This window comes from Cylas formicarius, unplaced genomic scaffold, assembly GCF_029955315.1.
Source record: "Cylas formicarius isolate icCylForm1 unplaced genomic scaffold, icCylForm1.1 PGA_scaffold_5__7_contigs__length_24384050, whole genome shotgun sequence".
In the NCBI taxonomy this organism is placed as follows: domain Eukaryota; kingdom Metazoa; phylum Arthropoda; class Insecta; order Coleoptera; family Brentidae; genus Cylas; species Cylas formicarius.
In genome coordinates, this window is record NW_026844341.1 from 23,333,205 (window position 1) to 23,347,164 (window position 13,960).

The 13,960-nt window shown below is 43.3% G+C and overlaps 1 protein-coding gene across 1 annotated transcript in view; it reads right to left on the reverse strand.

Moving 5' to 3' along the window:
- Positions 1-1,064: 1,064 nt before the first annotated feature.
- LOC132701669 (microtubule-associated protein futsch) overlaps positions 1,065-13,960 on the reverse strand; it is a 57,835-nt gene continuing 44,939 nt past the window's right edge. The window contains exons 6-10 of the mRNA XM_060669763.1: positions 11,955-12,187; positions 11,111-11,900; positions 10,780-11,057; positions 3,257-10,724; positions 1,065-3,202 (exon numbers count right to left, since the gene is read on the reverse strand). Coding sequence (XP_060525746.1) covers positions 3,033-3,202; positions 3,257-10,724; positions 10,780-11,057; positions 11,111-11,900; positions 11,955-12,187 — 8,939 coding nt within the window. The 3' untranslated portion in view covers positions 1,065-3,032. The remainder of the gene's footprint in view (positions 3,203-3,256; positions 10,725-10,779; positions 11,058-11,110; positions 11,901-11,954; positions 12,188-13,960) is intronic.

The following is a 13,960-nucleotide window of genomic DNA, read 5'->3' on the forward strand; positions in this document are numbered from 1 at the left end:
ATAGCTTAGAGAGGGATCGAACAAAATTCGTTCGAAATACATTGTACAGGATTAGTCAAACAAGAAAGAGAAAGGGGAATGAATGACGGAAGAGATTATGAGTCTGATGGATGAGAGACGTGTATATAAAACGAAGCATGAAACAAAATACGACGAATTAAATAGAGTGATACGTCGGAAATGAGCGAAAAACTGCAGAAGGACGGAAAAGCTATTCAGAAGAAATCTTATTCATAACATTACAAATTCCGCTCCACTGTTTTAAATCGATCTTCCACCCCATACCCGAGAAAACAAGAGCAACAAAATGCGACGACAACCGTTTCATAAGCGTAATGTCGCACGTTCTCAAAGTCTTCCTAAGAATTCTACACAATAGAATACGACATGACACAATTTCGAAAAGGCTTGGGGACACGTGAAGCTTTATTTTCTTTAAATGTACTTGTCCAACGCTGCAAAGATATGAACATAGATGTTTATGTATGCCGTATATCATAGTAGAGAGTCTGGACCGACACTGAATGTAAGGAAGGCTAAATGGATGTTAATAACAAAAACGGAAAGTTGGAAATAATGTCATAGAATACACATTTAAATATTTGGGTACCAACGTAAATGAAAAGTGGGATCCAACGAAAGAGGTAAACTCCAGGTAAATATGAACAGATTCTTCCATAAAACTAGACTTAATCTGGAACTCAGAACGGCGAGGGCCTATGTGTTTTCTGTGCTTTTATATGGATGTGAGTGTTGTGCCCTTGATCCTTTCTCCGAAAAACGCCTCGATGCTTTCGAAATGTATATATACAGGCGTCTTCTTCATATTCCCTGGGTACAAAAAGTAAGAAACACGGAAGTACTAACAACAATGAACAAAGAAAAAGCACTTTTAACAACTATAAAAATAAGAAAAACCCAATATTCAGCAGCAGTTTCCAAAGTTCGTTTAGCTATATGGATCGCCAACCTTGGTAAGGAGACGGCGCGATAAGAAGAAGGATATGGTCATTCGAAAAGGAATCAAGAAATAGCATAGGATCCTGAAATAAAAAATATTACAATAAAATTTATGTTGTTTTTATTCTCATACATATCCCATACATTAAATGCGTTTGAATATATGTAACTTTAGTACAACAATTGTAAGCTAAAGGATCAGAATCTTTTTTTTTTTGACTAGATAAGCTATCAGTTTTTTTTTTATAATAATACGGACTTTTTAAAGTTTATGCCGATCTGCACATAAATCTATTTTTTCTCTTGTTTTTCTCGTCGAATGGACATCGAATGTCTTTCTCTCTCTAGTACTCTCTCGCTCTCTCTCTCTCTCCCTCTCGTCGACAAAACAATACAATCAATACAACGTATCGTGAGGACGCGCAGGGTGTATTTTCGCCCCCCTCCCCTCCCACGGGAAATATCCAGGTGCATGTGCGCATTACAAATAATCATAGTGGAACGTACAAAATAAATACATCTTTATATAGCCTAACAAACCGACACAAAAGGGTTGATAAGTTTGTATTGAGTATATTTTCGAAATTCATCCAGATCGTGTTCTTTTTCAGTCTGATCCGAAGCGGAAATATTCTATCATTCCGAACCTCTGACCCCCCTCCCCGAATTAGCACCATTCTAATATTATTCTTACAAAGCTCGTGTATTTGTTCTCTTTGCACTTTTCGTGGGCAGTTTATATCGCAATCGAACCCCTCCCCCCCCTCCATATAAACTGCACTCGAAAACCCGACTCACAAAAAAAAAAACAACAAACTTCAGTCGCTACAACATAAGCAGAGGTTGTGCCAAATTGGACTCTTTTAAAGGCAAACTTCCGTTTCTAAAGCTGTGTCGAATTCTTCAATCTATCTCCTTTGAAAGTGTCGAATTTGGCCCATCGCACGAGTAGGCCCTTCGGGGCTTCAACTGGAAACCAGTTCTATAGCATGTCCTAGCGATTGCACAGAAACTAAAGCAAAGGCGCGTTGTAAAAAAATCTAGTATAATAAACACCCTCTACGAAATAACGGATAAAGGTCGCTGCACAGTATACATAACCGTATATCGTTCTTAACAAGACAAGAAATCATAAATGGGCATATCACATAAAAATTTATCGCTTAAATTTAACGCTTAGACAAAATAATTCGGAAAACAACTAAATGGCGACGTCGCTAAAATAACTGACAAGCTGTTGCCTCATAGAACTTACATTTTCGTATCCCAATGGTTTATTGTCTGGACCAAGAGGACATTTAATGACGGCTGAGGAAGCCCGCCATTTTCTATTTGGGGTTAAGGTTAAGGTTAGGATATAAATCTCCAAAAAATTTCAAAAACCAAAACGTATCTCTCTAAAATTGAACACACGAAACGTCGATGTGTTCGCTTAATTGGTCCAGACAATGTACGATCCATTTTGAAATGGCATTTTAGCTAACGGAGGCAGCCGATATGAGGTTAGGTTCCACGAAAGTTGATATTCCGTGGATAAACAGCGGGACTTTGGGCGATCAAGTTTGATCTAGCGTCGTCATTTAGTTATTTCGCGTAGCGCTGAACGACCACAGCCTCCCTAACCTAAACTCTCTCGCTTACAAGTTAAGTTCCCGGCGTTTTGAACGCCAAAAATAAATTTCTAAAATTCAACATTACCCGGCCTCTGTCCGCGCATGCGCAGAGAGATAGCTGGCGATAATTTTGAATAAACATTTTTAAAAGTCGAACAACATTAAATAATGTTCCAATTAGTAAAATATCCTAGTGTCCGGTCTAACATTATTTAGAGATTTATCTTTTAAGACCTATTAAGTTCGAATGCAAACTTATTTTAACCTTCAAGCCCGCGTCTGGCGAAGACCTCGGCCCGATGAGGTCGCTTACGGTGAGGAAGATTCGGATTGGCCGCGAATTGGACGTGTTCTTCTACTAAGTTCTCTCTGATGCCTGACTACGTAATCTTCTCCTAACGTATAAGTAGTAAAAAATGAGTAATATGGTGGGAGGTGACCGCACGGGAGATGATGCGCCTAAAACTCTAAACGGTAAGCGGAACATGATGTTTCGTGATCCTGGAGATTGATGGTGCATCGACTAGCTGACGGGGACAGGTCAATCTTAAACTTGGACAGCAGTTCTTCGTTCTCGGCCACCCAGTAGCCCAGTATGTCGGTGTCGTATGTCGGAATGATGGTAACCTCTGCAAACACGGCCTGTTAAAGCGAAACGCGACTCGAATGGACTTCGAACTCACCTAATTCCTTATCATCCCACGTTTGCTTCGCTTCGAGCAAAGCGTCGTACACCTGTCTGCTGGGTTCCAAACCGGAGAACACGTAATACCTAGCCCTAATTCGTCTGAAGAAATCTACGTAAGAATAGTAATGGTTCCCGTGGTGCGGAACGTAAGTCAGGTCGACGTAGACGTGGTTCGCTTTCTTATTTCGCAGCTTCGAAGGCGACTCCGCCCTTTTCCGGTCGTCGTTCAGCTTATTCTTCGCGGTGACGTGGGCCGGAAGCTTCTTCTCCTTCTTCGGAGTGCCCTTGTCGTTATTGTTCATCGGCGCGGGGCTGGGCAATCCCAGCGGCTTCCCCCAGTCGGCGATAGGATCGTCACCGCTCCCAGACGAGCCGTCAAAGTACACGCTACCACTCATCACGCCGTGCGTGCCGCCACTGGGCAACTCGCCGATGAAACTGGATGTCATCACGTCCATCTGGGAAGAAAACTTGGCTTTGGTGATGTCGTGAAGGTAGCTGGGCGCGGGCAGGCCCAGCGGTTTGCCCCACTCGTCGACGGCATCTTTGGCGGACCCTTCAGTCTTTTTGTCTTGTGGAAGTTCGCCGATGAAGCTTGCCGTCATGATATCCCTTTCCTCTATGGTGGTACCGCTTCCGTCCAACGCCTTAGTATATTTAGCTTTGGTGATTTCATATAAATACGTCCCAGGCGGATTTTCGGATTCTTCGTCAGGCAGAGCGCCGTAGTAGGACATGCTCATCGGGTCCATCTTCATGTCCATCTCGTCCAAGTCGGATTGCGAGTGCGCCACTTGCGATTTGGTGCTCAAGTCGTCGTCGTCCGTTTCGGTGTATTCACTCAGCCCGGTGTCCTTGGATGGTGACCTTGAGCCTGCGTGTTGGGTATCCCTGATTACTGGGCTGACGGGGACGGTGGGCGGAGTTATTTTCCCCGAGCGTTCAACCTCCGGCGTCGATTTTCCGCTTAGGCTGCAGACTTCCAATTTAGAAGACGAACCGGCTGACGAGTCGTCACCTTTGGGAAGTTGGAACACTTTGGCGTCGGCGCTATCCGTAAAAGTCGTTCTCTCACTCTCGATAAACATTTGACTGGCGTCTTTCGGGCATATCTCTGTCTTGATGCTTATCTCCACGTCCGAAATCGACAGCTTCTTAGGTTCGGACTTGCGATCGATTTCCAGGGTTGATTTGGTGGAAACTTTTTCCATGCTTTCTTTCTCGTCTTTTTCCGCAACCGCTGACTCCTTCAAGTCGGCAGCTGGTTTGTCCGCGCCATCTTCCACCGCCAATTCTTCTTTTTCCGGAGACGGCTTTTCGTAGTCCCGTTTCTCGTCCGGGAGGATGACATCCTTTGTAAGCTTACTCTCTGACAGTTTGTTATCATCCACAGACGGTTTGTCGGTAGTTTCTGCGATGAAACTTTCCTTCTTCTCTTGTTCCAATTCCTCCTCAATTTTTTCTTCGTTCCTAATATCTGCGGTCTTCCCAAATTCACCTTTTTGTAATACAGACACGTCATTATCCTTAACAGCTCCTTCAACTCCACTTTCGAGAAGTGACTCGAAAAAACTTTCTTGCAGGTCTTTTATTTCTTCCTTAATAATTTCACTGGCCGGTTTCTCGGTTCGCCCTTCTATCTCGGTTTCCTCGATATGCATCACTTTCTTGTCCAGTTCTTTCTCATCATTTTGAATGACATCTTTGCTCACAACGTGCTCTGCTTCAATAGGTTCCGATTTTTTGACGTTCCCATCTATTTCTTCTATCTGGCCCACCTTGACGTGGCCAAGGGATTCGTAGAACCCTTCCTGTAGTTTTTTAATTTCCTCGATGCTAACCGCGCTGCTTTTCCTACGTTGTTGCTGATGGATTTCTTTAATCTCTGCCTCTGAGGCTGAGTCGTCTGATGTTGCTTTACACTTCTCAAAGTCTACCGACTTTGATACATCCGAAACTGCTACCAACGTTTCTTCCAAGGGCTTTACTTTTTCCTCAACCTCTTTTCCGTCTTTCTGAATCACGTCTTTGCCAATCTTAACACCATCAATCGGATGGCATTTGCTGAACTCTACCGAACCAGATAGATTAGAAACAACTTCCAAAGTCTCTTCCAAGTGTCTCACTTCTTCCTCAATCTGCTTTTCTTCCTTCTGAATCACGTCTTTGTCTATCTTAACACCATCAGTTGGATGACACTTACTGAACGATATGGAACCGGCCAGGTCAGACACAGCTTCGAAACTCTCTTGTACGTGCAACGCCCTCTTTTCCAGTTCCTTTTCCTCTTTTTCGATTTCGTCCTTTGGTATCTTGTAATCATCTTCTTCCAAATCTTTCGCTATAGACTCTATGAAACCGTTTTGTAACTCTGCAACTGATTTCTTACGCTGCGCTTCCTCAAGTTCATGCTCCAATTTGTCTTTAATTATTTCCTCTTTGGTTTTGTCGGGTTTCTCCAACGACTCGTAGAAACCATCTTGCAATTCCTTTATTTCTTCTTTCCCTTTAATATCCAACACTTCTTCCTTCTCCGTTGCCTTAGACGTATCCAAAGCAACAGTTTCTTTCTCACCTTCAACTTTTTTCTCCTTTTCAATGGTTTCCTTCTCCTGTTTTGCGGTGTCTGGTTTGTGGCATTTATCAAAAGAAATAGTGCGACTTAGATCCGAAACCGCTTCAAAGCTTTCCTGCATGTGCACTGCCCTTTCTTCCAACACCTTTTCTTCTTTATCGACGATTTCTTTCGGCAACACAAACTCGTCTGATTCTTTGACTTCCGCGCCTTTCCCCGCGGGTTTGACAATTTTTTCAGATTCTATTTTACCCGCTTGGTGATCAACCTCCAAAGTGGTAGGAGTAGTTTTTCCAGAAGATCCCGGTGAACCTAATTTTGTAGCTTCTCGTTTGTCCTCTTCGTGCGCGATCTTCAATTGGTCGATACTGTCGCGTTTCTTTTCGACAGGTTCATCAGGTGAAGACTTTGATTCAGTCGAAGATTCCTTACGTGCTTGAATTACTTTTTCTTCTTTGTCATTAACGTGACTATCTGGTGTAGATTTACCCGAGGAGCTTGGTGAAAATGATTTTGCAGCAACCGCTAAATGATCCTCTTTTTCCAGCGCCTTGCCAACATCCTCTTTCGTTTCCGGAGATGTTTTGCCCGACCGAACCAGGTCCGTTTTTGCTTCTATAAGAGATTGCTTTCTTTCTGGTGCTTCCGGAGATGACGTTCCAGATGAACTTTTAGCTAGAAGTGTAATATCGTTTTGTTTGTCAACAGATTGAGATTTCTCTTCATGATCTTTTATTGCAAGTAACTCGTTCCCTTCTGCTTTCACAGCTTCTTGGTCTTTCACTTCTGGACCTGATTTACCCGACAAAGGAACAATAGTTATTACGCTTGCAGTGTCAATGGCTTGTGGTTTCTCATCAAGCATGATATTTTCTTTTGATGGCTTCCTGCTTAATTCGTCCTTACTCTTGTGTGATGGCTCATGCTTTACCTCTATGGTGCTTTCTTTCTCGACTGGTTCGACCGGTTCTGAAAGTGGCTCCTTTTCTAATTTTTCGGCCGGCTCTTCCTTTTTGACTTCGGGAGTCGCTATGATGGTGGCAACTTTCAGTATGCTATCGGCTTGCGATTTAGCCTCATCTTTTTCTTCAATAAGTGACTGTTTTCTTCCTAATTCTTCTTTTAGATTGGAAGATTCGTCTTCCTTTGTTTCCACGCTATGAGTTTTTTCAAATTCTTCTAAACGTTCAACTGAGGCATCCGTTACGTGCTTAATTACAGTTGCAGTGTCCTCTTTAACTTTCTGTTCGACATTGACCGGTTGTTCTGCTTTTTTCAATAGTTTTTCTTCCCTTTCCTTAAATTCATCTTTTATATCATGTTTAACGTCACCTCCATTTTGTTCTGTTACTTTCTCAATCAACTGGTTTACCTCCTTCAATTCTTTCACACTACTTTCTACTTTGGTTTCGACGTCACTAACCTTCGCTAAAACTTGCTGCTCCGTTTCTTCGAATACCTTCTCTTTGTTCTTATCGGTTTCCGCGATTCCGTTCTTGAGTTTTTCTTCAAAGTCCTGAACTGAATGTTCGATTTGTTCTGCCACTTCCTTGATATCTTTGGCTTTTTCTTCTAGCATATCTTTGGTTTCATTTTTCACTGCTTCAGTCTTTTCTACTAATGGATATTGAAATTCATCAACTGTTTGACCGACTGCCTCTTTCAAGCCTCCAATGTGAGCTTTGACGTCTTCCTCCGCGATCTCAAATTTAGAAACTGTTTCGTCTTTGATGTCTTTCAAATCATCAGTTTGTTTCTTTGCTTCATCTGAGGTCGCTTTAACCACAGACTCCACCGTATCTTTAACGAATTCCTTGGCTGAGTCAAACGTATCTTTTAGAGATCCAAAAATGCCCGTCTTCTTTTCCTGTTCCGCTTCGAGATCGGGCGATCCTCCGCTTTCTTCCACGTCCCGTGAAACGTCCCTGTCTTCCGACTTGGTCTCGTCTATTCCAGAATCCTTCTCTGACACAATCTGCTTCACCGTGCTGAGCGTCTCAGACAGAGTCTCAACTATCGATGACTTTTGCGAAGTTTTCTGAGACGGTTCCGGAGAAGATCTGCCGGAACTTTCGGAACTCCTCGAAAAAGTAATAGTGCCGGGCGGGCAAATTTCAGTTTCTTCTCCGCCATCCTCGCTCGACGCGGTAACCAACATCCTGTGCACGGTACCAGCTTCCTCGCTGTCTCCTTTTTCCAACGTCTTCTCCCTGATGTCTGATATAACTTTCGATGTGGCCGCGATCAGTTCTTGGGATTGGGCGATCAGGTCCCTCTTCTTGTTCTTTGCGTCAGAAAGTTCATCGGCAAGAGTTGTAGGTTCCTCCGGAATGGAAGAAATGTCCTCCGTTTTCATCGATTTGGTCTCCAAAACTGGCGAATCCTGCGTGGTTATATGAGTTTCTCGCAGCTCTTGAGTGAACGTTGGTAAATTTGCTTCGAAAACTTCCAACGGTGCCGGGGATTTAAGTACTTCGGCTACACCTGCGACAATCTTTTTGACCTCTTCCTCGCGCTCTTGCGGAGATTTCCTTCCTAGTTCGGCTTTGTCGATGTCCTTCAACTCTTTTAAGATGTGCAAATCATCATCTTCCGGTGACGAATCGGGAAGGGTCACTTGCTCGGCGTGTTCCGGACTTAGCGAAGTTCCCGTCTTAATTTGAAGCTCGGGCTTCGCATCGGCGCCGATTTTAAGTTCTTGAAGCTTCGCGTCAATTGTTTCCAATTCGTGGGATTCCTTTTTAAGGTCTTCCGCCTTACTTAAAACCTGTTTGGAGTCTTCTTCTATGTTGCGCAGCACAACCTCTTCTTGGTTTGCATCCAATTTCTGATCGAGTTTGCTCCCATCCTCCTTATTTTCTCCCAACGGCGTAGATTCTATTAATCTGGTGTCTTCAATACCTGACTTTTGCTCGAAGACTTCCTCATGAGTCGTTTTAAATTCTTGTGTGTCCGCTTGTTTCTTTTCTTTCCCAGTATCGCTGACTGTTGTTAGGGTCTTGTCCTCCAGAACTTCCCCTTGAATGTCTTTCGGCTCTTGTGACTCCTTATCCAGTTTTGACATTTCTTCTTTCACAGCACTACCGTCTGGTTTTTTGTCACCGTCGCTAGTTTCCTCCTCGAGAGGAAGTTGTGACGCCTGTGGCTTCCCGACAACTTGTTTAGCTTCGATATGGTGGTGATCTTCGCTAATAATCGGCTCCTGCTCGACGGCTTTATCGATCGCAACTTCCTTATTTTCGTCAACTACTTTACTGGGGATTGTTTTAACAATTTCACTGCTCGCCTTATTTTCATCTACTTCAGAGGTTTGCTTTTCTTTGGTAACAATCTCCTCAACTTTTGCGTCTCCGGTTGTATCACTACTTTTTTGTTCTACCGTTCCTTTCTTCTTGTCTGTTGTGTCCATATGGGTTTTTACAGTAGAAATCGTGTCTTCTTGAATTTGATCAATACCACCTTGTCCAGCTTGGGTGTCTACAACAGGTGCAGGTAAATCATTTATGTCCTCATTTAATTTGGCATGTTCCTCTTCCGATTTTTCTATCTTCGCGGCAGATGTTTCAATAATTTCTAAATCTTCGGCTTTATTGAGTTCGGTTTCTGTAATTTGCTCGATAATTTTTTCATCCTTCAAGGCTTCTTTCAAACTTTCCACTTCTTTAACGTCAACTGTCTCCTTTTCGGATTCTTTGGCATCTTTGTCATTTTGCTCAATATCCTCATCTGCCTCTATTTTACCCGCTTCTTTCGTTATTACCACCCACTCGTCGTCCATAGTTTCGTCGAGCACTTCTTTTGAAACTTCGGGTTCGGCAACTTCTTTTTCTTTGGTTTCTAGATCAGCCTTCTCCAATATATCACTAGTTTCCTCCTTCTCGACGTGCTTTGAGGAATCAATCTTTTCAAGATCCTTTTTCTCGTGCTCTGTCATCTTCTTCACGTCCCCGACGTCATTAGTTTTCTTACCCTCGCCAGTGTATTCTTGGAAGTCAACTTCTTCGTGGACCGGTAAATCAGCAACCTCATCAGGCGTCTTCACGATGTCCCTGATGTGACTCTGCTTATCAAGCCTGATCCCCACCACTTGAGGAAGTTTCGACAAGTTGTCGTAGCTCTTCGGTGGAAGTTGTATCACCGGTATTTCCTTCTCCTTGGTTTCTTCCTTCACATGCTTTTCTTCGATAACCTGCCCACTGTCTTCTTTAATTTCGTCCAGAGTAATCCTCTCGTCTTCTGGAAGCGTCGGAGCTGTAGTGGTGGCCCCAGATTCGATATTAGCAGACACTTTTTCTTCCGGATGCGACTCAATCACCTCTTTGACTTCGTCTTCGTGTTCTTTCTTTTCGACCGCTTTCTCTTCGGGAGATGAGATGCCGGTTACCTGCTTAACTTCCTCTTCCTTTTCGTCGACGCTTTCCGGCTTAGCGTCGACCATTTGCTCTTCCGCGCTAAGTTTTCGTTGCTTCTCGGATTCCTCACTGTCCCTCGTCAATTTCTGCATTTCGTCCTCCTTCACTTCTAGCGAGTCGTGCTCCAACTCCTCCTTTTCGATTATGAGGTACTCTTCTGTCTCTAGTTTTTCCTCTATCGAGATGTCTTTGATTTGTCTCAAGTCCGCGTCGATATCGGACGAAGGAATTTGCTCCTCTCCTTTCCTAAACACCGCTTCGATTTCCTTGATCGCCTCTTGTTCCTCTTTGAGTTCGGCCAGTTCTTGAGCTTTTATTTGCTGAATTTCCTCCGGGGTCAATTTCGAGAGGTCCTTCTTAAGTACACTTTCTTGGTCCGCAGACGGAGTGCTCACCGTGCTCGAATCTGTCGTTCCCTCCTTATCCAATTTGCCCCGTTTCGAAAGGGAGTCCGGCTTCTGGACACCATTGGTCAGCTAAAAATGGTTATGTTGAATGTTCGCTGGTTTCTAGCGCTCGACGTCAGCTTACCTTCTTAACAGGACTAAGAGGTGCTTTGGCAGCTTTCGGCCGTCTGGAAATGGGCTTCCTCTCAACTTTCGGTTTCGGTTCGGGAGGTGCCGCTGCCTTAGCAGCGACTTCTTTCTTCGGGGGCGCCTTTTTCGCTTCGATGACTTTCCGGTTGTTGGCGTCTTTGGTGCTTTTAGCTGGGGTCGCGCTGGGCGAGGCCCTGCGGGCCAGCTTCTTCTCCTTCTCCTTATTCTCGCCGTTCACTCTATTGTCGACAGTCTTCTTGGGCGTCGGAGGACCTGTAACGAACGGTTAATGAAGTCACCCCTGACCAACGAATGCGCCGAGATACCTTTTTTATCGACAGCTGGTTTCCTCCTCTGTTGACTGTCGCTCCTCTGCTTGGTCTTGTTCTCCGGCACCTTGGGCTTCGATTTGGCCTTATCTCCGTTCTCCACCACCTTGTTCACCTCGTCCGGTTTCTTAGCCCTTCCACTTTTCTCGCTCTCTATCGAATCCGACTTGATCACCTGCTTCTCTTTAACGACGTCCCCGTTCATATCGCCATTCTTCAAGCCGTCTTCGATTTTTTTCTCCGCTTGCGGCTTTTCCCGGATCATCATCTTCTCGATGACGTCATGTTTGGTCTTCTTGGCCGGCGCTAGCGATTTTTCGCTGCACACCGCGTGCTTGATGTATTCCAGGCCGCGAAGCCGATCCAACCCTTCGAAGATCTTTTTCTGGGGAGTACTGCCGGGGTACAGTATCCGCGTTATAGTATCGTTCGGATTGGCCGGTTGCCAGATCAGCAGAGCGCAAATCGACACCAAATTCGGCAGAGGAAATACAAACTCTTTCCCCGTTCTAGCAGCGGAGAAGAGCTTCGCGTCGCTCTGGTTCCATTTCTGAAGGAAATCCCTGACGTCCTTGGAATTGCGTTCCGGCGACAACACGTACATGTTGAGAGTGCCGTGGCCTACCTTGTGATACAAAATAATCGGTTCCGTATCTCTATAACAAAACTGAGGGGTTAAGTTAAGGTGACGCAAGTCGGACACGATCGATTGGCCTTCGTCGAGGAGACTGATGATAAGTGGGTCCCTATCCTTGTCGCCGTCCGGACTCAAAATCGACTTCCTCTCCTGCGGAATAAAGGAAAATGTCTTCTCGGAATGGGCAGATGTGTCAGAGTTTACCTGGATGTTGCAGAAAAAGTGGCCTATTTGGGGGTAAACGGCGCCGTCGCGTTTCCGCTTAAGTACAGAACTAATACCTCTAACACTACAATTGTTCAGTCTGGACATTAGAACCGCATCTAACCTATCTAAGTGGCGGACAAAGTCCCAAAAGCATGCCTTGCGCGAGTAGCCTCCATCGAGAAGCATGTTGAAGCCGTTGATGCCGAACAGAGCGGCATCTCCCTGACCACCTGCAAGTGAGAAGCTTGGAGCGAACGCTTCATATCTGCATTTCGACGTCGACGTCGTGTTTCAGTTTAAATTGACACGGTACGTAACTTCTTCGGGCTGTCGAAAAACGTATATTACGACGTTTTGTGTTAAAGCCCTCGAATTACGACGATGTCATTTGCGGCGAGGTATAGAGTTCGATTTGCTAATGAGAAGGAATAATATAATCTCATTATACGCGCAAAAAGGCAACGGACCAAGCGAATTTGAATATTGCCTTTTTTCTCAACCGCCAACCTTTCGGATTTAGATAGTTAAAATAGTATTTAATATTTATCAATAATAAAAAGGATATATCGGGCTATATTTTGGTTAGTTATCGTATACTTCAACCAAAAATATAGTGCTTTTACAATCGACCCCGTGATTAACTTTGCCTAGTGTTTATTCTTGAAATATGTACATAAAAAAAAATTGTACAAAGTAACAATTTATTATGTTCAATTTCATTACATACAAAATATTAAATATAATAACCTAGTTCAGTGATCGAGTCCGCCACTAATCGTTCTCGATAAATACTTGCTTCTTATATTCCCGTTTTTCACAGTTAGACCAGTTTTGCACTAATATTTTAGCTACCTCTTGAAGAATTACGTTTATGGTACTATCACTAAATTTTGGTGCAGTGTTATTTCTCCTTGTGTATACGCTTTCAACTCAAAAGTTCATGTCCGTTTTTTTGTGCCATCGAATCGATTTTGTAGTCTTTATTAAATTGTTTTTTCTAATTTGGGCTAGACATTATCCAACACAATGACAGTATTTGGCGATAGTTTTGGCAATAGTTTATTTTCATTTCATTTTTCATTCATTTATTTTGACTTTTTTGGCAGACATAAATAGGTCATCTTCCACCCTATGCGAAGGAGGCTCGTCTAGTACACACTTGTTACTGTTATCACACCGTCCTTTTTTTTACTGTGTCTTGAGTGTCGAACCACATTTCGTGTAAATACAGTATAGGCCTCAATTTCAATTGCATTTAAATAATCCTTAAAATATTGTTGTTGTTTACAAATTGAAAAACTATGTAGAAGAAGAATGTTGTTAATCGACAGGCACACAAGACAAAAATGATTCAGTGAGAACAGCCTTCCAGGGTCGAAGCTCGAGAATCAGGTACATAAATACCTACTTAATGGATGGATCACGGTCAAATATCTCCGTAACGATATATATCACCTGATGTTAAAATAAACGCATCAAGGCTTAATCAAATTTAATACGGCCCATGTACGTGTCAAATAAAAATTCAAGTTTCTACAAATATTCGTTATGGTCCATCTCAGGCAATACCTACTTAATGCAAAAAATAAATCCGTTGGGATGGGTTCTACCACAGTCCTGCGAAGGTCTGCGGTTAAGGTACTGCAAAGTACTTAAAACGTCGAAGCAATAAATGCACTATATTTTTGGTCGTATGATACTTTAATACTCCTCAACCAGTGGCGATGAAAGCTTGACGGGCATTTTCCGCAGCCGTTTTCTGCTTGATCGAAATTCTCGAATTTTTAAAATATGAAGAGTGAACTTTTTGGGAGGTTCCACTTTTACCTTTCTTTCCTCAAATCCCAATCATTTTGGAAAGTGCTTTTCGAACTTTCTTGTATCGTAGTACATCATTTCTGAGGCAAACATACACCGATGACTGATTTTTTTACCATTCTTTTACTAATTTACTAAATTTTACTATATCGTCGTAAAAAAAATGACGTAATATTTTTAGCACG